This window comes from Mesoplodon bidens (genome assembly GCF_964165515.1).
Source record: "Mesoplodon bidens genome assembly, chromosome: 10".
NCBI classification, from domain to species: domain Eukaryota; kingdom Metazoa; phylum Chordata; class Mammalia; order Artiodactyla; family Ziphiidae; genus Mesoplodon; species Mesoplodon bidens.
In genome coordinates, this window is record NC_138172.1 from 32,275,151 (window position 1) to 32,299,891 (window position 24,741).

At 36.9% G+C, this 24,741-nt stretch overlaps 3 protein-coding genes across 6 annotated transcripts in view; 2 read left to right on the top strand and 1 right to left on the bottom strand.

The window, feature by feature from the left end:
- Positions 1-2,697, top strand: part of DNAH12 (dynein axonemal heavy chain 12) — a 213,395-nt gene extending 210,698 nt beyond the window's left edge. For both annotated transcript variants that reach the window (XM_081247432.1, XM_081247431.1), the window contains 2 exons: positions 917-984; positions 2,206-2,697. In XM_081247432.1, coding sequence (XP_081103558.1) covers positions 917-984; positions 2,206-2,396 — 259 coding nt within the window. In that variant the 3' untranslated portion in view covers positions 2,397-2,697. The remainder of the gene's footprint in view (positions 1-916; positions 985-2,205) is intronic.
- Positions 2,698-4,335: 1,638 nt separating this feature from the next.
- Positions 4,336-18,971, top strand: ASB14 (ankyrin repeat and SOCS box containing 14; the record flags this gene model as incomplete). 2 transcript variants are annotated; one of them, XM_081245229.1, is made up of 9 exons in its annotated part: positions 4,351-4,472; positions 7,863-7,909; positions 8,370-8,501; positions 8,599-8,757; positions 10,981-11,226; positions 14,929-15,100; positions 15,568-16,111; positions 17,819-17,972; positions 18,702-18,971. In XM_081245229.1, the coding sequence occupies 9 exons, from the start codon at positions 4,351-4,353 to the stop codon at positions 18,878-18,880; spliced, it is 1,755 nt and encodes a 584-aa protein (XP_081101355.1). In that variant the 3' UTR covers positions 18,881-18,971. The 2 variants fall into 2 exon arrangements, with proteins under 2 accessions (XP_081101356.1, XP_081101355.1); XM_081245230.1 differs by lacking the exon at positions 7,863-7,909 and having other exon boundaries at positions 4,336-4,472; positions 8,311-8,501.
- A 1,858-nt stretch (positions 18,972-20,829) lies between these two features.
- The window catches only part of APPL1 (adaptor protein, phosphotyrosine interacting with PH domain and leucine zipper 1), a 34,194-nt gene continuing 30,282 nt past the window's right edge, over positions 20,830-24,741 (bottom strand). For both annotated transcript variants that reach the window (XM_081245228.1, XM_081245227.1), the window contains one exon: positions 20,830-24,452. In XM_081245228.1, coding sequence (XP_081101354.1) covers positions 24,306-24,452 — 147 coding nt within the window. In that variant the 3' untranslated portion in view covers positions 20,830-24,305. The remainder of the gene's footprint in view (positions 24,453-24,741) is intronic.

The window sequence follows — 24,741 nt, forward strand, 5'->3', positions numbered from 1 at the left end:
ACTAAACAGTGCATATGTGTGTGTGTGTGTGTATATATATATATATATGTGTGTGTGTGTGTGTGTGTATATATATATATATATATACACACACACACACACACACACACACACAGACATATGAGAAAGGGAAAGATTATTTCCCTTGAAGCCCTGCTCTTTAACAATCCATTACTAAGCATAATCTTCTATTTCCAGAGTCAGGGTTACACTTTGCTCTCAAGGGAGGGTTAAAGCCCGAGGCAGGGAAAGTCACTTAAGAAGGAGCATGAAGGTGGTTTTACAGAGATGGTTCTAAGACAGGGATATGAGGAGACTTAGCTGCACATAGTTCATTTGATTATTCCTCTTTTCATTTTCATCATTCTGCTGACATTCCTCTTAACTTATGTTTCCTTATATATGTATTCATCTTTTCATCCCTTTCTTCCCTCCTCTTGCAAGCAAACAAGCAAGCAAACAAACAATGTAGCATAGGGAAAATAAGCCACATTTTCTAGATAGATAGATCTATGTTTGAATCCTCATGCTGGCATTTAAGAGCTGTGTTACTGTGAGAAAAGTACTCAATCTCTCTGAGCTTCCACTCTTCGTCTGTGAAATAGGATTAGGAATGGGGACAAGACTATTGGGAAGGTTAAATGTGACAGCATAGTGTCTGCCTCATGGACAGTACTTTTAAAATGGCAGGAACTGATATTTGTCCACTGTTTGACACATTGCCTTTCCATATTTTTCTTCTGTTTCTCTCGATTCTTCATTGCCTCTTCCTTGGTTTTGTTTGGGTTTTTTTTACATTTCTTTTCCTGCATATCTCTGGTCCTCTCTTGTATTAAAAGCCAGTAGCTAAGTAGCAATTTCTAAGATGCAAATTTTATTTTATTTCTAATAAACATCTGTCAATTTCTCTTCACAGCGGATTGCTTGCCGAACAATACCCCAAACTTCTGTTTGACCTGATGCCCATAATATGGATAAAACCAAGTAAATATATTTCTAACAGAACTTTGTAGAGTTTTAGAAAGGATAATGATAGATATTATAACTGCTTCCCCGAATAAGTCTCTGTTCAAACCTATTAAGATTTTGTTCAATTATAGTAAATAGTGACTTAATGTTTACAATGGAAATATATTGTTCCCCCTTTTTGGGTTGCATTTATATTATTTTAGGAATATTATTCTGCCTCTTTTTGCTCTTATCCCATGGGATATAACATTTCCTTTGCCCCTCCCCTACACTTCTCCTTTTTCAGTCTAGAGCTTCCCATGAATATTTTGATTCTGAAGTGCCTTTGCATACTTCTCAGAGACACAAATAGGCTTGACACAGTCTCCAGCTAGTGACTAGAGTTTTCTGGCTATAAGAAACTCCTAGGCCTAGGAGCCAGCCAGGTGCCCCAAGGTACAGATGTTGCAAGCCACACGGGGTGGAGGCCAATTTTGCCCCCTTTGGGAAACCTACTTGTTCCTTCCCTCCTTCTGCAATCATCATTTCCCCACCAAATCTGAACAATTGAAGCTCATTCTTTTGTTTTTTCTTTCTTCTCTATTTTTTAATTCTCAAATAACTATAAATGAAAAATTTATAAATTACCCAATCACCACTCAACCCATTAAGCACTTTTTATTATTAAAGCAGTTCATTTATAACTATGACAAATGTGGCCTCAGTTTAGAAAGATTCCTAATATCTCATATCTGGCTTTTCAAGGATTGTGTATAGATTCTTTCTGTGAGTAGGTAAGAGTTGGTATATTTTTCTTTGTAATAACCTGCTGAAAACAAATAGTAACTTCAGCTTCTAATTTATGGATTTCTTGTATTGGAGCTCTAAGCTGCTGTGTTTCTCTTTCTGCATCTCCTCCATTACCTATGCTGTATTTTATTCCTTCTTCTCTAATTTCTCCTTCTCTCCCAAGTCCTCTTGAGTGTTTTCATACCTGCTAAGTGATCAGGTCTTTAAAATCAATTCCTGTCCTCCAGACCTAGAATCATGCACCATATGAAATCATTTACCTTGTTTCACAACCATAATTATATGCCAACTGTAAAAACACAACAACAATAACTTTAAAATGTTCAATATCATAATCATGATCTTAGATTTAGTACTGGTCATTTTATTACAAGATAAATAGTTGTTCTTTTAGTACCAGTGGCTGTTTTCCTTTTATCAAATGAATATATTTCCTTTTTCTTCAAGCTAAAAAGTCTCAGATTGTGAAGTCGAATGCTTATGTCTGTCCTCTTTACAAGACAAGTGAACGTAAAGGAACTCTTTCCACCACAGGACATTCTACTAATTTTGTCATTGCAATGTTGTTGAAAACAGACCAACCCACTCAACACTGGATCAAACGTGGGGTTGCTCTCCTTTGTCAGTTGGATGACTAAATTGGACAAATTAAGAAAACATCTGAAAGAAGTTAAAAAAAATTGCCTTCACTTACTTGAAAATATATATATTATAAAACCCAAGTATCTTGGTGTAATTCTTTTAAATGATCTTTGTGAGTGGTCTTTGCATTGTTCTCCTCCCTGATGTACCAGTCTCAGTTGGAGTACAGCCTTCCACATGGACTCTCAAGATCACAGACATCTGTGGAAGAAAAACATGAAAAGAAATGTGGAAAATCTTTGAAACTTTTATTTAGTTCCTCTTTTTAGTTTGATATATATGTGAAAAACAGATTTGGGAAGACTGGGTAAAATTTAACTAATATCAGAAATTATCTGTTTCACAAGTGTTAAGTCATTTCATCAGCTTCAGTAATAATTTCCACTCACCTATGTGAAGTGATTATACACAAACATTTCAAATACATAAATAAATAAACTGTAAATAAGGAAAATGTTGAAACAATTTCAGAATGAAACCCCTTCCTTCATACTTTTAAAACGTTAGTTCCATTTCTCACAGGACCCCTGTGACAAGGAAAGGAAACACAAAGCAGTGAATTGACATGCAAAGGCAGTTAGATGACTGGAGGGAAGTCCTACACACTTTAGGTGGTATCATGCTTCTTGACATCTGCTTCATATTTAACTGGAAATGCCAAGTGGGCTCTTTGTTATTTTTAGTAGTTATTATTCTTATTATTTAGTATGCACTTATCGTATTAGTGTATATTAACAATTTTTAAACATTTCAACAAAACAAAATTATAGTCAAATTTTATTATCTTGTTTTTATTATCTTATTATCTTGTTTTTATTATCTTATTTTATTATCTTTTATTCCTTCCTTAGGATTCCCTGGACATTTTAGGCCGCAGCTGTGTAATCCAAAGAAAATGTAGGTGCAGCATCCCAGTGAATCAGGACCATTGGGACAGTCACTTTTGATAATTCAGTCAGTGCAAAATGTTTGGCCTCTCTTAAGTAGAAAATTGATTCTGGTTTGTAGTGTCTATGTGCATGAGCCCTAAGAGAATGAATTCACTTCACATGGCCAACCCCCTGCAAAAGTATTTTATTCCAGGAATAGAATGTTTAATCTTTTAAATTTAATGAATACAGCAGTGAAAAAAAGAGATCCTGTTTTCAAACAGAGCTAAACCACATATAAAAAACAGGGAGAATGTGCCAGACTGTCTTATGATCAAGTATTTATAGTAAAGCTATTAATGGAATGGTCACTACACGGGAGTGGAGATCCTAAATATAAATGAAATTTCTGATGTGCTAATCCTTAACAGTGAAAACTTCAGTGCTGTACTAAAGGATATAACAAAAGGTAAAACGTCTTTGGTTTGTGATCAAACCTATTCTATGCTAAAACTGAAATGTTCTTTTAAAACCATTGAGATGTTGCCTAGTGAAATATATAGGGGGGGGTTTCCCACTATTCCTGTTATATGTTATGAGAATACATTTATTCCTATAACATGTTTATTTTTAGTATTTACTAACTAAATAAAATATTATTTTCAGCATTATACTCCCTGCGTGTAGGAAAGATATTCTTTGGAGTGAGAGCTACAATTAATGAGAAAAACTCATAAGCCAAGTTTAAAATAGATTGATATGAACATTTTCATAGTTACAATGGCACTGACCTAAGTTTTATATGAAAGGTTGTGTTTCCTGAATAAGCTTTAAGTAGATGGCTGCTCATGGAAAACTTCTAATTTATGTTGAATCTGTGTCAGTTCAGAAAACTGGGGTTTTCAAAAATTTTTTTAATGAATATTTTGTGTTCTAAATTTTGCACTTTTCATTTATCAATCTTATTAATTTTTTAGTTTTCTGAATTTCATTTATAATTTTAATCAGTTGATAATCTTTCACAACTGGAAAAATATTTTTAATTCATTTTGACTTTAAAGTAAATCTGTCTGCATTTCACATGGATAATTACACCAGTGATGAAGACATAGATGATGCGTTTGACACCCAGCTCATCATTCAACAGAGTTTACAGGATATTCACAAGCTGGAAACTACACAGCCGTCACCTGAAGATGAGAGGTAATGGTATCTCACTGGCAACGTAGTATAAGTATTCAACATTTGAGCCTTGTCATAAGCACGATGCTAGTGTTGTGACAAAAACAGAAGAGAGGGTCAGAATCCAAGGAGCTGAATATCTATGAGACTTGATGTGTGACTAGACAGGAGAAATTTGGAAATAATTCAGAATTTAATCAGGCAGTAAAGAAAATAATAGCCAGTACATGGAAGCAACCTAAATGTCCATCAACAGAGGAGTGGATAAAGAAGATGTGGCACATATATACAATGGAATATTACTTAGCCATAAAAAGGAACAAAATTGGGTCATTTGTAGAGACATGGATGGACCTAGAGACTGTCACACAGAGTGAAGTAAGTCAGAAAGAGAAAAACAAGTATCAATATTAACGCATGTATGTGGAATCTAGAAAAATGGTATCAGTGACCTTATGTGCAAAGCAGAAATACAGACATAGACATAGAGAACAAATGTATGGATACCAAAGGGGAAGGGGGTGGGGAGGGAGGGATTGGGAGACTGGAATTGACACATTGATATTATTGATACTATGTATAAAATAGACAACTGATAGGAACATACTTTATAGCACAGGGAACTCTACCTAATGCACTGTGGTAATCTAAATCGGAGGGAAGTCCAAAAGGGAGGGGATATCTGTATGTATATGGCTGATTCATTTTGTAGCGCAGTGGAGGCTAACACAACATTGTAAAGCAACCATACTCCAATAAAAATTAATTTAAAAAAAGAAAGAAAATAGTTGGAGGAGGTTACTAGTAAATATGGGTGAGGAGAGGCAGATGAGAAATCAGAAAGAAGAAATACATGAGGATACGTAAGACTAGAGAACACTAATGCATCTTGTCTTTGGGGAGCTAAGGAAATACATAAATCCAACCAAGACACAGAAACCTTAGTAGGGTAAAGTCTTTAATCTACTCAAATCAAAAGGAGTAATTATGTAAACTTAAACCCAGAAGAGACTAACCCCTTCTGAAGGGTGTGAGCTCAGAGTTCTGGTATGACAACACTAGAAAAGGACCCCATGGATCCCTCAGTGGAGTAAGAGAATTGCCCTGGGTATGGGCTGTCTGCAGCCAAGCACAGCTAGTCAAATGCTCTCTGGGTGATCAGCAACTTCAAGCCCCTGAGTAGTTACAATTATTTTTCAGGGGTATTAAACCCATTTTCTTGGGATGATGACCTCTATTTGCCTGATGGAGGTAAAATGGGATAAATGTGTTTTAACCCCAAGAGATTTTGTAATTAAATACAGAGATTTTGGAGTATATCAAACCTACAGTAATTTTTTTTAAGTAACATACTCATGGAGTGATCACTGTGTGCCACACTATTCTGAGCATTTCATAAATATGTATTAACTCATTTAAATTCTAATTCTCATTACCTCTCTATGTGGTAGGTACTATTATTTTCCCCATTTAGAGATGAGGCGACTGAGGCATAGCATAGAGAAATTAAATGACTTACCCAAGGTCACAGAGCTAGTAAGTTAAGAGCCAGGCAGCCTGGCTTCAGAGTCTGCATTCTTATAAATTTTTTTTTTTAAGAAGATGTTGGGGGTAAGAGTTTTTTAATTAATTAATTAATTTTTTTCTGTGTTGGGTCTTTGTTTCTGTGCGAGGGCTTTCTCTAGTTGTGGCAAGCGGGGGCCACTATTCATCGCGGTGCGCGGGCCTCTCACTATCGCGGCCTCTCTTGTTGCGGAGCACAGGCTCCAGACACGCAGGCTCAGTAGTTGTGGCTCACGGGCCTAGTTGCTCCACGGCATGTGGAATCCTCCCAGACCAGGACTTGAACCCGTGTCCCCTGCATTAGCAGGCAGATTCTCAACCACTGCACCACCAGGGAAGCCCCAGAGTCTGCATTCTTTACTACACTATTCCTACACTTTTATGTTAAATTTAGGAATAATCTTTAAATAGTTAAAAGTTTTGTAAAGAAATTGGATTTCATTGAGTTACCGGTTGTATTAACCTTGTGATTAAACCTTGTGATTAACTTTGAAGTCATGATTTTAGGTTGAAAGTCGTAAGAGATTTTATTAAGAGTACTGAAATGTTTCAAAGAAATTAAAATTGACTACAATTATAAATTTCAGTCATTAGACTTGCAAGAATTGTATGATACTTAGCAAGGCTTGCTGATTTGATCAGGCACTTGAAGGAATTAGGAAAATAGAATATACTTGAAACAGGAGCAATAAAGTTCCCCCTCACCAAAAGATGTCCAAGTCCTAATCCCCAGAACCTGTGGATATGTAACCTTACATGGCAATGGAGAATTAAGGCTGCAGATGGAATTAAGGTTGCTAATCAGTTGACTTTAAGATAGGGAGATTGACTAAATTTTAAGCAGGACAGATTGTCTAAGGGAATTTATTTTTTTCAAGCTGGGTTCATTGAATAATCAAAAAAGGGAAGGTGACAATCCTTATTTACTAGATTTAAAAATAATATAAGATTTATAAGTTGAGCTTTAAAATTTTAAATATTTTAATAAAAATATTACTTAAAAAACTGCTGGGCTTCCCTGGTGGCGCAGTGGTTGAGAGTCCGCCTGCCGATGCAGGGGACGCGGGTTCGTGCCCCGGTCTGGGAAGATCCCACATGCCGCGGAGCGGCTGGGCCCGTGAGCCATGGCCGCTGAGCCTGCGCGTCCGGAGCCTGTGCTCCGCAACGGGAGAGGCCACGACAGTGAGAGGCCCGCGTGCCGCAAAAAAAAAAAAAAAAAAACTGCTAATTGTGTTTTTTGAATACAGATTCTGACCATGAATATTTCTTAAAACTTACACCATGATTATTTACTATTTTTTTAAATAATAATTTTTGCTGGAATCATTGACATTATAGAGTGGCCATTTAAATTTTACCATGTAACAATGTGACATTTCAGTCCTAGGCATGTTTGATTCAGTTCAGCAGACACTGATTGAAGGCTAACTGTGATCCAGGCTCTCACAATTCTTGCCCTAAAGAAGCTGACGAGGGAAGACATATGGGAGGGGAGTTTCCCTGGAACACATTAAGGGCCATACTACGTTTTTCTTCTTTTTTTTCTGAATATATATACATATATCTTTTATTTATTTATTTTTGAAACATCTTTATTGGAGTATAATTGCTTTACAATGGTGTGTTAGCTTCTGCTTTATAACAAAGTGAATCAGCTATACATATACATATATCCCCATATCTCCTCCCTCTTGCGTTTTGAAGTATTTCTATTATGCCTCAGTCATTGCCTCATATGAGTTCATTCCTGGTTAACTACTATTGCCTTTACCCTTTCCTTTTGTTTTATCAAATGCCTTAGTTTTTTCCTCAGTTTTGGAATTACATTCATATGTTTTTTCTCTGCAGCTTTTTGATTGCAGACTGTAAGAGGATAGTTGAAACAATAGAGACAGTTAAGTACTCTTCCTATTCTATCCCCTTCAACTTGTGGTAAGATGTGATGGTGACAACTGGTAGCATTTCCCCTCTAAGTTCAGGAAGCCTAGAAGCAGGATCTCCCAAGTGCCGAACACTATGGGGTCAACAGCTAATTGTCAAGAGTCTGATGGGGCCTTTCCTGAGAGAAACTACTTCAGCAAAACTTAGCAAACAGCTCCTGGGCTCCTCGGTGGACAGAGCTGTTTTCTGTATGTAACAAGATGACAGGTATTCACAGGTCCAGGTGGTATGGAATGCTAGATGAAAGGCCTTACTGCTTGTTTGTCCTATGTCATTTAAATTTGTCTTTCATTAAAGGTAGTGCTAGAATACTGTTGTCTCATGCACTAACCTTGATGATGGAATTCAGAAGCAGTATGGGCTGCCTTGTATATGTGCCAAATGTGAATATGTCCTCATTTGACTTGTTAATAGGTAAGGAAGATGTATTGTCAGGGTTGACCAAGTACCATTCCGCTTTTGATGAAGCAGATGAGTTAGGCTGGCTTCCTCTCCATAAGGCTGCAGTGCAATTAAATAAGAACATTTTGGAAATAACCCTGAAAGGTAAACTCCCTTTATAACTCTTATTGATGCTTCTGAGAAATAAATTTAAAATTTATTTCTGTATCTTAATCTGTGTGGTCTAATGGATTTATTTCAGCTTCAAAACCCAGTGTGTGGGAGCAAACCACCCACAATGGTGAAACACCACTTTTTTTGGCTGTCAGAAATTGCCTCTTAGAAAATGTCTGTTTTCTTCTTCTCAATGGCTGCAATCCAAATGCCAAGAATGTCGAAGGCAATTCTCCTCTTCTTACAGGTAAATTAACACGTTAGCTCTAGAGAACAGTCTGTGGCTCTGAGTGTCCTCCAGGCCCACAGGTTTCAAAGGCAGTTTCTTGTGCATAGTTGCAGCACTGTCACTCTGGTGCCAAATAACCACACATGGGTACCTGACCCTCAAGAAGCTTTATATAGGCTAGCCTGTGAGGTGGCCTGAGGCAAAGTCTCTGCCCAATTATGAGCTGATCATTTTTACATGGTACCTCAGTTGAACAAGTTAATTCTGGTATAAAAAATATAGGAGAGGAGCAGAGTAGGAAGAAGCAGCCAATGGTTGGGTAAAGATGGCAGATTAAATATGAGTGAACTAATTTTGCTGCCTCCTGAGTCTTCAGGAGGATTACAGTTCATCAAGTGTTTTAAAGGGTTAAGATACAAAGAATGGGAAGAATGGAAGAGGAGACAACAATAACATGATTTTTAAAAAATCAGAAGAGCAGATGGATGAGTAGTAAGTGTCAAGAAAGCCAAATCTTAAATTGGAGTGGGGAAAGCCAAAAACCAGCACAGTTATATCAAAAGACCTGGAAATTGTTGGCTATAGTTACCTCATGGAGCAGGGATGAAGGATGGGCAGCTAAAATAGAAAAATTGGTTGAAAACTATTAAGAAACAAGTAGTCAGGTATCTAGATCACTTCTCTCAATCCACCCTGCTGGGTCAGACTCTTCCCCCAACCAGCAGAATTTTGGAAGTTTTTTATCTGAATAGTGTGAGCAAAGGCTCTCTGGACTGGGGGTTATTTGGCAAGGGCAAGAGTACTGGATTGAAAACACTGGAGGAATTAAGCACATAGGCTGAGACCTCCCAGTTCGTCACCAAATTCTAGAAAGCCGGCAGCTAGAACTTCACCCTCCAAGAGGAGGCTTCTTTGGAGAATCTAATCAGCTCAAAGAGAAAGAACTAAAAATACTAAAACTGGAGGTTCCCCAAAAAATAGCCCAGGCATATTAACCTACACTTAAGACCACAGTCAATGTTTAGAATTTCCAGGCAGATTTTTAGTCCCCAGCTCTTAATCATGAGCAGACATCCAAGGACTATCTGAGGAAAGTCTTCAACAAACAAAGATAAACAACTTGGAGGAAACAGATTATTTAGGGGAAAATAAAAGGTAGGGGGAAATTATCATTAATTTCCTTAGAGAAATCAATGAAAATTAATGAAATAGCAGGACACTACTAAAAAAAATGAAGAACAAAACAAAAAACACTCTTGAAAATTAAATATATGACGGCAGAAATTTAAAAAAACTCAAATGCGAGGAGATAAAGTTAGGAAAGCTTCCAGAAGAAGAAGATAAGAAATGAAAAATCGGTAAGAAGAATAACTGAGAGAACTAGGATGATAACTGAAGAGGAGCAACATGTGAGTAATAGGAATGGTAGAAAGAGAACAGACAAAATAGAGGCAATATACCGTCAATGAGACAAGTCAAGAAAATTATTTCCTAAAACAAAGGACGTGTTTCATCTTTCCAAAATGAAAGAGCACACAAAGTGCCAGCTCAATGAATTAAAAAAGACCCAACACTCTTGGCGCTCTATATTTCTAGTCTTAGTGCAATTATAGCCCTTTATATGGCACATTATAAATGGTTGTGAGCAGAATTCATACTGATTCAGTGTCTAACACCTAGCAAGATTCCCCAGACACAGTTGGTGCCAACAATTAGCAAATGGATAGGGAGATGGATAAATTAAGGTGCTCTAGAATCTTGAAGGACTAAAGATTATCATCCAATGCAAATTAACAGCATAAATGCAGAAATGCCAATTAGAGAATATTGGTTAACAAAATGTGGTTAAAAATTATTTCCTAATTATTGCTGTTTTCATTTTTCTTCATGTAAAGCAGCTACAAATATTTCTAGGACTGTACTAGGTACTTAAGTTCCCATTTTCTTGAGAACATAAAGATGATAAATGAAAACTTTCTTTTTCAGCCACATAAGCAGCCAACAGACAATGAATAATTGGTCATGGTTTACAGAAAAGAAAATAGCCTATTGATGTAAAACACTATTAATATTATTTGATATATGCCTCATTTTACAATCCGTTTCCTAAACACCAAATGCTGGTACATGGGAGATAGGTAGGAAGAACTCCTTAAGAAGCCTGAGGGAAACTAGCTGATCTGATACTCTGGCCTTAATTTCCGGTTGAACATGATACCTCCCTCACTTCTAATCTCCCAGCTGTTCTACAGGACTCCTACAATATGGCCGCCTTGCTGATCAGCCGTGGAGCAGATGTCAATCTGCGGTGTGCCAATGAGAGGACAGCTCTCCACGAAGCAGCCAGACTGGGCAGACGGGACATAGTGAAGCTCCTGCTGGTTTCTGGGGCCCACCCTGACCCAAAGAGCTCCTACGGATTCACTCCTCTTGCTCTTGCTGCCCAAAGTGGACACACTAAAATCATGGAACTGTTACTGCAGAAAGGCAAGATTTTCCTATACAGTCAGCACACTGCTAAAGGATAACATGACCTAAGCATTCTCCTCTTTATGGAGAGCTTCAGTATAATAGAAGTTAACATTTTATTTAAGCCTAATTTAATATTTTATTGAAGTGTGTGTTAATATTAGCTACTGAAAGAGCCTAAAATAGGGATTGAATATTTCTTATTTGCTGTGAAGCAGTTTCCCTAAAATTACTAGGACGCAGCTTACTCTTTTACTTAATGTACCCTGACCATGTTAAGAGGATGGTTGTTTTTCGTTTAATTTTTTGTGTGGTGTTGTTCTTTTCTAGATTCATAGAATGAAACAATCCACAACATCCCCTTCGCGTTGTCTCTGCTTAAGCTAAGTTATGAGGCAGTCCAACCTGTTACCAGATGAATTAAGTTGTTAGGAAATTCTTCCTGATTTCTTCTCTTTGGGTCCCAGTTCTCCCCTCTAGTAATAAACAAAACTCTGAGAGAAGGGGAAGGCAATTTATATGTATTGAGTACTTCCTAAGCACCAGGTATTAAGCTACTTATTTTACCTCAAATAATCTTCTACAAACCCTGTGAGGTAGGCATTATCCTCATTTTACCCTTGAGGAAAGTGAGGGTCAGGGATGGTACCAGTTGTAGAACTTCCCTTCAAACACGCCCTCCCCTGCCACCCGTGCTATAGCTGTGGCCATCTTAGATCCTGGTTTAACTGGCAGAGATCCTGGCTCAGAGAACTGTCTTTGAGGAGACCCTCATTGATGACACTGTTAGAAGAAGCAGTGTAATATCTAAAGATTTTTTTCGAAGAAGCAAATCTTTACCAAGATTTAATAAAGTCCCAGTATTAGAATTATCTTCTTTATTCTCCTCCCCATTTGTATCCAGAAGTCTTATTTCTTTCTCTAACAATAGACAGTCCTGGTGTCCAATTTTCTAGACTGCAGGGACTCCTACATTTAAAAACAACTTTCTGCTTTTTAGACTTACCTAAATCTTTCCTATCATATAGGGGAGGCTAGTTCCCAATCAATGGCCATAAGACATTTTAAGTAAAATGTTTTAAATGAGTGATACCAGAGATGTCTAAAGTCATTAGCTGGAATAACAAAGTAAACACTGGATCCTTCATCTACACAAAAAGAGCAACCTTTTGTGTAGATCATTGATTAAAATATAAAGAAACAGGAGAGGCGACAGATTTTAAATCCATAACCTTTCAAAGAAACCAGTATCGGTTGACCTTAGTGAGGTCAGTGAGGGAGCATTTCCCTTAGGTAAGCCCCTTTTACAGTCATTTGCACATAGCTACTAAATAGAAGAGCCAAGCTTTGAACCCACATCTGTCTCATTCCAAATCACATTACTTTATTACCCTGCATTGCTAGAGTGGCAACATGGCATCATAGAAATAGCACCTGGGTCTGGTCCACCTGTACATGAATCCCGACTACCTTGCTTACTAGTTGTGCATCTCTGGTGAAGTAATTTAATCTCAATGAAACTCAGTTTCTTCATCTTTAAAATGAAGATATTAGCATCTACTTCCTAGGGTTGTTGTGAAGTTTAGAAATTATTACATACATAAAGAAACCAGCACATAGTGAGTACTCATTACCTGGGGGCTTATTAGATATTTCTTAATGCATTCTAGGAATGGGGTTCTGGGGGAGCCACTATATTCTTTTTTTTTTTTAATTTTCAAAATATTTTAATATGGGCTTCCCTGGTGGCGCAGTGGTTGAGAGTCCGCCTGCCGATGCAGGGGACACGGGTTCGTGCCCCGGTCCGGGAGGGTCCCGCATGCTGTGGAGCGGCTGGGCCAGTGAGTCCTGGACGCTGAGCCTGCGCGTCCAGAGCCTGTGCTCCGCAGCGGAAGAGGCCACAGCAGTGAGAGGCCCATGTACTGCAAAAAAAAAAAAAATTTTAATCTATTTATAAATTTTTCAATTAGACAAAAATATGCAGGAAGGGGTTATTTAATTGAGTGATGATAATCAGGACATATATTATGTGTATTAGCAAAAAATGTGAGTAAGTTCTTCAGTAAAAGAAAAAACCTGGTGCATATAATAGATTTCTCATAGTTCTATGCAGAACTTTCACTAAGAGAACACCCACCTAAAATGGATTATTCCTCATCAAATGCTACAGTGAGAATTCTTCTATAGGAATCATTTTATGGATTCCTTCCAGAACATAGAGAAGATAATCTGTCTTCTAGGAATTCATTTTCAAGATGGATTATTCAATGAATGGCATCATTTGGGTACCCCATTCTGCAGTTGTAAGGAGGGGACATAATTTTCCAAAGACTGAAGTCACTTTCATCTCTCCTCCCACTGTACAACTCCACTTGAGTCTGGAGTTTTGCATCTAAAACTATATGAGCTTTTAGACTGAGATCTGATTCATCATAATCTTTTCCATGAAGAAAGATCTTTCAACTTCCTCCAAGTTAAAACAGCAATAGAGTGCCATTCCATGAAAAGCACAATGACACCATATAAATTAGGAATAATATATTGAAATAGAATTTGTATGTGGATGATATTGCCAAAATAAAGAACAGAGAAGAACAAATGACTCTGATGAGCCAACATACACCATAAATGGGCTTTGGCTTACTGCTTACACATGCAAGAAAGTCAATAAATATTAGAGTCCTTATATTCTGAAGATTATGGAGTCCACACTAAAGTCACTATATCTTTTTTATATGAGTTGTGAAGGTGCCCAGAGTGTCCTCCTTTTCTTTTTTGTTTTGTTTTTTTTTTTCTTTTTGCGGTATGCGGGCCTCTCACTGTTGTGGCCTCTCCCGTTGCGGAGCACAGACTCCGGATGCGCAGGCCCAGCGGCCATGGCTCACGGGCCCAGCCGCTCCGCGGCATATGGGATCCTCCCAGACCGGGGCACGAACCCGTATCCCCTGCATCGGCAGGCGGACTCTCAACCACTGCGCCACCAGGGAGGCCCTCCTCCTTTTCTTTTGTCCATTCGAATGCTACTCTTTCTTCAAAGCCTTTACTGAGAGGCCTTCCACAACTGACCCCAAATTCCTTCCTCCTTCCTTCACCTCCCAGCCCTGCTCACAACCCCAGCCCTGAGATCTTCAAGAAGACAGCGTGTATCTGTACTCTTATTATCCACACCACTCACACAGCACTTAGCTTACAGGGTACTACAATATACCCTTTTAACTATCAGCAGTCCCTATCTTCAACTAAAAACAGCCAGTGTTTCTTAGTATGAACAGTCTCCTAGGAACAAGTTAAAACAGAACAAATGAGCTTTTCCACCGTAAGATCTTCATTAGATGTCATGGTGACATAGTTCAATAGGATTGTTAGTACCATCTTATAGTGTGTTATGAGGTAAGCGAGCTTTTGTATGCTGGTCTGGAAATAAAACCATCTTCTATAAAATTACTTCTCCTGGGATATTTAAGTTAGAAACAAATAACATAAAATTACTCTGAAAGCCAACCTACTTATAACTTAGAGACTGCTTACACCATTTCTCTCTCCAACTAGTTTGTAAACTGTCTGAGACAGGAGGTACATACTTTATGTCTTTGATTCTTAGTGTTTTGCTAAAGTAGCTGCTCAATAATTGCTTTTTGGTAGTGGTGGTACACTTTTAAGAATACTTAAGCAATATGGTGGAAAAGACTCTTTGCATAACATCACTCTTTCTCCTCCTAGGAGCTAATGCTCTTGGTCAGGCCTCTGATTCTTCTTCCATCTTACTTGAAGCAGCTAGTGGAGGAAATCCAGACTCTGTGACTCTCCTGCTAGAGTATGGAGCTGATGCCAACATCCCTAAGAATTCAGGCCACCTGCCCATTCATGTGGCAGCCGACAGAGGCCACTTGTTGTAAGTTCAACTACATTATTGCAAATAATAGAAATAGTAATAGCTATGGGGTTTTGGAGGGGGGGCAGCTTCTGGGAATTTTATATTCTTCATCTCTGATCCTACAACTCCAACACCCCTTTTAAAGGTGAGAAACTCTTGACCAGCTAGAAAGTGGTAAATTCAGACATCCTCTGTAGACCCTGAAGAGACATAAAACTATTTTATTTTCAGGTCGTTTGGCAATATGGGGAGCCTCAGGTTTCACTGACTGGGGTAATTCTGAGTTTTATATCTACACCTTAGTTTCATTTAACTTTACGTGGTATCTGAGTTTTTGGATGCAGGACTATGCTTTTTTTTGTTGGAGTGTCTAAATACCAACTGACACTAATACCATCCAGTGCTAGTATAAAGCAATCATATACAGGTCAATGCAGCATCTTAACAAAAACTATTTTTTAATGCACTTTGAAATTCTTTCTCAGAGCTCTAAAGATTTTGGTTCCAGTCACGGATTTTGCTGCCATTAAGCGGAGTGGCATCAGTCCAGTTCACTGTGCAGCAGCAGGAGCACACCCCAAATGCCTGGAACTTCTCATCCAGGCTGGATTTGATGTAAATTTCATGCTAGATCAGAGAATTCGCAAACACTATGATGACCACAGGAAGTCAGCTTTGTATTTTGCTGTATCAAATGGTGACCTCTCTTCAGTTAAGCTGCTTCTGAGTGCTGGAGCTCTGCCTAATCAAGACCCAGTTAACTGCCTCCAGATAGCCCTAAGGATGGGCAACTATGAGCTGATAAGCCTGCTGCTAAGGCATGGGGCCAACGTTAATTACTTCTGCAAAGTCAACCCTTTACATTTCCCATCAGCGCTTCAATACACGCTGAAAGATGAAGTCATGCTCAGGATGCTGTTGAATTATGGGTATGACACAGAGCGATGCTTTGATTGTCCTCATGGAGACAAAGCTCATCCTTTCTATACTTTTGAAGGCTGGACATCTACAGTTATCAAAGATACTATGGTAAGTGCACAGTATCGGCTGTGTCACCCTATGTAGTCATTATCCGTGGCCCTGAACTACAGCAAAAGATAAAACTCCATCCCCTCCAGAAGCTCATGGAGGGAAAGATTTTAATATGATAAATATATGATAAAATAAACATGATAGTAGAAAGATGTAAAAGGTATAGAAACAGTTTAGAGGAAAAAGTGATTTAACTCTAGTTAGGGAGTTTCACAAATGAAGCAACATCTGAACAAGGCTGTGAAAAATAAATGCAGCCTTATATACCAGTTATGCTTTTTCTTTGAAGAAGTGAGTGATCTAGCTAAAATGTTTCTGGGTTCCTTATACTTGTACCCCTAGATTTTTGGCTCTAACATTTGATTAATGGTTTTCTTTGGTCACATTTTGATGAAAAAAGGATCACAATAAATATAGTTGACCACTCTCTTCTTCTTGAGACATTTTTCTCTTAGCTGTCATCACACCATAGTCTCCTATTTTCCCCCTACTTAATTGGTCACTTCTATTTTCCCCAGCTTGAGCTCTTCCCCCGATTTTTCAAATAGCTGCCACCCTTCAGGTCTCATTTCAAGTGTTAGCTCCTCAAAGAGGCCCTTCCTTATGCATCTTACCTAAGGTAGTTCTGTTCCCTAATTATTCTCTTTAATGCTTTTCATTTCTTTTATAGTACTTATCAGTTTCTGAAATTCTTAATATTTTACTGATTATGTATCTCCCCACAAATACATGAATGTAAGCTCTTGTTCACCACTTTCCTCAGCTTACAGATCTGTGCTTAGCACACAATAGATGCACTATAGATACTTGAATTCATATTATTAAAATCTGAAAATATAAATAAAATGGAGAAAGAACTTTGAGTCAATTCTGAAAAGGAAAATGTTTTAATATTGTATATTACTTTTAGGTTATGATTAATGTAGGACTTGGTATTTAAGCAATATGTCATCTTGTATTATTTCCTGACTTTTCATATAGTATTATTTGCCTTCTTACATGGGCATCTTGTGTAAGGACATGTAAATTACTTAAAGGCAGAAACTATCATACATTTGAAGTATCAGAGTGGGAATAGGTTATGAATGATAGAAAACCCCAAATAAGAGAGGCTCTAATAAAATGGCTTACTCCCCTCTCCTATAAATAAAGGCGAGAGTAAATAGCCTTCTAATTGGACGGTTCCATGATTCACAGGAGAAACTCACATCCACATTCCAACCAGCAGGAAGGCAGGCAGGAGGAAGCAGCACACACCTTGCTCTTCTTTTAACAGCATTCTGGAAGTTGCTCACACTTCCATTGACATCTCATTGGCTTGAACTTAGTCAGATGGCCACATCTAGATGCAAGTGAAGCTGGAAAGGTAATCTTTATTCCAGACAGCCATGCGGGCAACCAAAGGGGATAAAAGATATGTAACAGTCTGTTTTAAACCCATGCGGGCAACCAAAGGGGATAAAAGATATTATGTAATAGTCTGTTTTAAACCCTCGTATCTTATAAAGTTTGGAAGACTTGGTAGTAAATATTTTTCCAAATGTTAGAGCTAAGAAATATTTTCTTGTTCAACACCTTAGTTTATAAATGAGGAACTTCAAACCTTGGTTCTTGACTCCGAGTTTAGTGTTCTTTTGATTACTGTGTTAAACCACAGATACTTAGTTTTCCATTTACTTTCATAGTTCTGATTTTCTTCCTCAGTTCTGCGAAGTAATAACTTTGTCATGGCTGCAATATCTCTCTGGAAAGGTTGTTCGAGTGATGCTTGATTATGTTGATCAAGTTAGGATCTGTTCAAAGTTGAAAGCTGTGCTCCAAAAACAGAGGCTCTGGTCAGAAATCCATTTTATCTTGAGTGAGTATCTTTCTTTCTTGACGATTCTTACCAAAAAATACTAACTGAACTCTTATTTCTTTTGTAGAACATTGTTCTCTTCAGTTAAAACTTGACCTAAAGAAACCAAGAAAAATACTATTCCTATCTAAAAAATGTTACCGTTTATAACTACACTTAATTTGTACTTACTACCATTTCCCAATAGATAAAATCTGTGAGGTAATTATTTATTATATAGGTAGATAATACTTTTCTTCTGATCCTATAGAACACCATAGACACAGGAATTAAAAACTATGAAATGGCACTAAAAACAGGGATGAGAAAATGCTAAGGTCTAAGGCTACAGAGGATATTAAATGACCCTTCAAATCAAATTCTTTCACAGTAGCACATAAGTCAAATTAAGAAGAATTTCTTTCATATAATTTCCCCACAGGTGTGATTTTAGTTTTTAGCCTGACCCCAAGGGGCAGGACAGGGGGTTAATACACACAGATGTAGGAGCTTTAGGTCTCACAGGCCAGATCCACAACTGATGCGTCTTTGACTCTAACGTGACATGGCTCTGAAACCACAGCTACGAGATCTGCAGTGAGAAGTGGAAAGCTATTTCCCAATTAACTTTTCCATTTAGTCACAGCAAATGAAAATCTTGGTGGCTTAAGTATAGAATACATTTGCTAAAGATCACTAAAAAATGAAGCAATTCTTTCTTTTGGATAATGTGCCTGTTTTTCATTTTAGCAAACCCTCGCTCCCTGAAACATTTGTGCCGCCTCAAGATCCGGAAGTGTATGGGACGTTTACATTTGCGCTGCCCCATCTTCATGTCATTTCTTCCGTTACCCAATCGTCTAAAGGCATATGTCCTTTACAAAGAATATGACCTTTATGAACAAGGAATTTTCACAGGAACCTGGTAATCAAACTATTCTGGATGAAAAGGTATATAATTCCACAGATGTCTTTCTTAAAATTTGACTTGTACATTGATTCATATTTCTCACTTTACCTAGCAACTAAAATCTCAATGCAGTCTACATTCTTTAAAAAGTCACTCTGAACATAGCCTCTCAACAGATGGCTGGCATTCTGAAAGGCAGTTTTGTAAAAATAAAACCCAAACAGTAAAAATTTCAATTAACTAAGATACATCAGTTCTAATGCTGTATTCATCTTACATTAAATGTATAAATTCACATTTCTACATGCTCAAAATAATAAATGCTACCTCTGATAATTCAAGATAATTCTTAACAGTAATCCGTCTTATAGAGAAGTACATATATAAAATGTCTTATTGACTGCAATGAATAAAGAATTGACCCCAGTACATGACCCTAAAATTAGCTATTCTTGTACAGAAGTCCCATGGCCAGCTTAGTATCTGTTTATTTGCAGAGTCCATTACTGAGGTAATTCAGTTAATTGAAAGAGAACCTTCAATTGTGATTTCATCATTAATGGGATACATGCGTTCCTTCTTTCTACAAAACCCTGGCTAAGGGTTGCCATTTATTGGTTAATGTGATCACTAAAAGTGTTTTCAAATGGATGATGGCTTATGATTTCTGTACTGAACCTAGTCCACTACTAGACACAGAGGAGGGGCTCACTGATAGAAGCAGTTATAGGTGTTAGTTTAAAATTTTATTTCTATATATTCTATGCTGCATTTATTTAAGTACAGGTTTCTGTATGTGGAAGTGAGGAAAGAAACTAAGAAGACATTCATTCAGCCATACCTGTGTACCATTATACGGCACATCAACAGAGAGAACAGAGAGGCAGGATGATGACCACAGGCCCAGTCAGTTATAGCTTGATGTTTATATGTTTAGTCTTAGCATACTTTTTTTTTTAGCATAATATAGTCCTTCTTAAGGAAACTGAAGTTATATGATTTATTTCTGATATAGGAATTCATGGCTATACAGACTATTTCAGTAAGCACAGACTTAAAATTACTAATAATACAGTTTTCACATAAAAAATTTGCAAAATTAGCTGGCATGAATAGTTTTTATTTTTTTTAAATCAAATTGTGGTGTCTGTTTATAAATGGGTGCTAGATTATATGTATGTCGATACACAAATTATATTTAGGATATACATGCACCTAGATAAATTACAGAATTCTGAAGTTAATTTCATCCACTCCCTGGACCTTCTACAAGTGTATACATTTTATAAAATTCAAAGCAAATTAAAACAAACTGCCAGTAGAAGAACAGAACTTGGTAAGTGCTACAGGAAACCATAAAGAGCACCGGGGACGAATATGCATTAGTATTAAAACTACAGGCCCAAGCCACTTAAGCTGGTGTACACAATAACCTGACCCTTTAAATTACAGGAATTTCCTTGAATAGGACCCAACATAGCAAGTATACATTGTAACATGTCTAGGGTAATTATTGAAAATTCTCTTAATTTTTCTAAAGGAAAAAAGTCACTAGATATGAATTAGTATTATTTCCACATAAGTGACTTTTTTTCCCATTTTAGCTGTTATGGAATTGCAGTAGCGTTAGATGTGTAATAACAGTATCATAACAGATTAAGAAAATGTCCAATTTTTTTTTTTTTTTTTTGCGGTATGCGGGCCTCTCACTGTTGCAGCCTCTCCCGTTCCGGAGCACGGGCTCCGGACGCGCAGGCTTAGCGGCCATGGCTCACGGGCCCAGCCGCTCCGCGGCATGTGGGATCTTCCCGGACTGGGGCACGAACCCGTGTCCCCTGCATCGGCAGGCAAACTCTCAACCACTGCGTCACCAGGGAAGCCCTGTCCAATTGTTTTATAAGCATCATTTGAAATTACTTGGAGAAGTAAAATTCAGAGTATATATCAAATATTTCATACAAAAAAGACTATGAAAAAAATCATGGACTTTATTATACATTAAAAATCTCCTAACAGCATATTTCCTGAAGCCTTGTCACGAATACTTATTTTGACAAAATGAAAAAATAAGTTCTTCACTCCACATGTATACCACCATTACATAAAGTCGAGTTTTTCAAATTTAATTCTAAAGGGAAATGAAGCATAATTTTTAATTGTATATGCATGATTAACAGTATCAGTGAAATAAGAATGAACCAATTCACTTACATTACAAAATCACCAAATATACAAAGTGGTTTTGCACATTAGTTATAACTTAATCCCCAGTTCTCATATTAACCTAAGTAAATTACACGAGTACAGCCATAAGAGATTAGTTACAAAGTATAATATAGTTCCAGTTTCAAATTAATATGTATTATTAATTAATATGGAAGAAAAAATCTCATGAAAGAAAAGTAAGCCAAACTTGATAAAAATAAAGTCAAAGGCTTGCTTGCTACAATCAGTGTGTTTGAATATTTAAAGTACAGTTTGAATGCTACGAGGCTGTTATCAAAACCAATATTAATATTTTCATTTTATTAATTTGGGTGGCAGAGGTTTTACAAAACACAGGCTCTTAGGGTCTGTCAGCAGGTATAAGAAGATTCAAATCTTAAGTACTTGCAGTTCCTACATATAACTCAAAATTAACTCAGATGCCTTTACCACATATGATTATATGTTATGTAGAATGGTATGCACACTCTACTATCCTTTCCTCAAGCATAAAAGTAACATAAATTTACCACCCCTAGACTGCGGAATCTGAGAATTCTTTTGAAATTAAACACAAAGTAATCATTGTAGACATGGCAAAAACTAGACTGGGGACTGTGTTCAAGGCAACAGTTTTAGTCCCTTGTTAGCAAGTTTTCCCAAGGGGGAAGGAATAATCAGTTTCCTATCTATTGACTTCACTACCATAGTTACAAAAGTACTGTTGACATAGGTAGCAAGAGTGCCTAGCAGAATTAGGTAGACTTAATTTCTTTCCTTTTAAAGAATCAGTTTTGTTAATTTCTAAAACCATTAAGTGCAAGTTCAAGTCTGAGAAAGATATCCCAAAATCTAATTCAATCACCACCAAAGCATCCAAAAGCTTGAAGGGATTTCAAAGGGTAACAAAGATCAGCTTTAACATTACGCAGAAATCCATGGGGAGCCTTCTTTAAACAAAACACAGAATTTATTAAAGTTGATCCTTAAGTATCTGCAGTAATGGAATCGTTCATATGGTTCTACAGTAATGGAACAGAAGTTGAATCATCTAAAATTGTTAAACCCACACATAACTTCTATTTGGCACTGGAAAGCACTTTGGTCTGACCTATGGACATTGGTGTGTTATTGTGGAAATTCCTATCAAAACATGACTTAAAAGGAACCACAAGTCTGTCCAGCATCCCTAAGTCTGCCAGTACCCTTAACTTTAGCCTACACTTTGACCCAGAGTGCTCACCAAGGGCAGCAGTACGCTACCATGCAAAGCACCAGCCTAGTAAAACTGCCTCCTAATGCTGATCACCTTCCCTGCACCGTGGCTGACAAGTTACACCTGAACTAAGTGAGGTGACAACTTTATAGTAAAAGACTTACTGAAACAAAAAGCTTACTAATTCTCAAAAAGGTCTTAAAAGCAGGACCTGCTGTGACTAAGCAAATGTTGACCACAGAAGAAATTTCAATTTCTACAAAAGGAATGATACACAAACTACTGTGAAAGCATTCCCTTTAGCAAGGACAAAATAAACTTTTTTCAAAAAGTATTCCATAAATTTCTACTTTTTTACTATATGTGGTAACATAAGGCTTCAAAATAATGATTAAGTAATCATTATTCCCATTTGGCACATGGCTAAAAAAAATCATGATCCTATATATAATTATCTATCCCGTTCCTACAGAAAACAATGTATATACAGTGTGAAACACCCACACTATATTGTGAGAACTATATGCCATTTCTAAATCAGAACTAAAAAGAAAAAACTATATGTTAAATAACAAAAGGCTTTTCCCTTGTAAAATTAGTCTTAGTGGCTAATCTCTTGAAAATTTTAAATGCATGACTGTAAAATATTTTATTCAATATATTTAACTTGGCCATATATACTTTTACATGTGAAACACAGGAACATAATTTCTATCAGCAATGTTAAAAATCCAAGTTAAAAAAAAAATCAAGTTTTGACACAGAATTAGGCAGTAGAGAAATGTCATTTTAACCTTGGCACCAGGTTAAAATCCTTCCTGGGTTGACTCTCCTATAACAAGCACTCAATTGCCTTTCAGTCTTTCATGGAATTAGACCTTTCACTCTACTTATTTAAAGAGGACAAGTATTTACAATAATTAGTGCAAATTATTCTATTCTCATATATTATTTGCCTTCACGGATATAAAGTGATGATCAGTATTTTATAAAAACATGGAATTATGAAAATACTGTGGGCTATCAGTCTGAAATTTAAAAGATTACATTTTTAAACTAAATTCTGAGAATTTTTAAGCAGGAAACAATTGCTATAGAACTTCTTTCTAAATGTCACTTGATTTTCAATAAAAATTATTTCACACAATGCAGAAAATACAATGTATCCTGTAACAATATCTTTACATGTTAAATCCTAATCTAAAATGTATTTGAACAAAAAAAAATCCCTTTTAATAAATTCCAAAATCTTATTTTAACCATTACTGCTCTGCAGCAACAATTCAAGTCCCAACCTGAGAACTAAGAATGTGATAATAAAATGCCAAGGGCTGTAGCAATCTTGAACTGAAGACACTTAAGCTTCTTTCCCACTGGCATCAGGTGTAGTACATCAGAGAAATGCGAGCAATCCAAGAAAATGCCCTGAAATCAACAGTACCACCTGCCACAACTTGAAACCTTAAGTCTAAAATCTCTAATTATTTTGTAAAAGTTCTATTGCACATTTAACATTGTTAAAATATTTGCAAACTTGTAGAATTATCTGTATAAGGATTTTAAACCTATTCAGTCAAAAGCTTCCTCACTGCCAGCAATTGTTCCTAATGAAAGAGAGGGAGCATATCCATGAATATCTGAAGCTGAAGAATAAATGATTTCTTATGGTCACAGCTGATTACAATGCAAGGTAATAAGTTCACAATTTGAAGGAAGAACAGGCTTGAGCAACTATAATTCCTCAGCAATCTACTTCAGGGATATGAACAGGTTTCTTTTAGACATGTGGAATTTGAAGTTACTGCATAGTATATTATTTCTAAGGGAAAAAAAAATCAATGCAAACCTAAGTTATCAAGGTCAGTCGTAGTTTAAAAAATGAAGTTAAAATAAACAAGCAAATATAAATTTTAGTCTCCCTGATAGTTCAGCATTGTTGTTACCTTGTGCCATTTCACCACAGAAATTGTCAACAAATTCAAAGGGGTGGGGGGCGAATATCAACCAAAAAGTAAGGATAAGTTTATGCTTCTGACTCTCTCTTCTTTCCTTCTTCTCCCAAATCACTCTCTTCTGACTGGCTACTGCTAAGGACAACAAACTGCCCCTCACTACTGGCTTGGTTTGGTCTACTGGAAGCAGCTATCAACCGACTTTGTTCTTCTAAGTCCTAGTGGAAAAGACAGAAAAACTTAAAGTTAATTGTTTGCAATCAAATAGGAAACTAAGCAGTTAAATACATACTTGAGAGCCACTTCAACTCTTCTGTCATAAATATGTATGCATAATTCTGGCAACTTACTGAAAAGAAAGTCTACACACAACCAATGCAACACCAAAGTAAATTTTGACACTTTTCTAGAAAGCCTACAAAAGCCAGCATGTCACTCTTCTCCATTTTAATGGCCAACAACTTACATTCAAGCCATCATTATCTCTCATTATAAAGTACAGAAAAG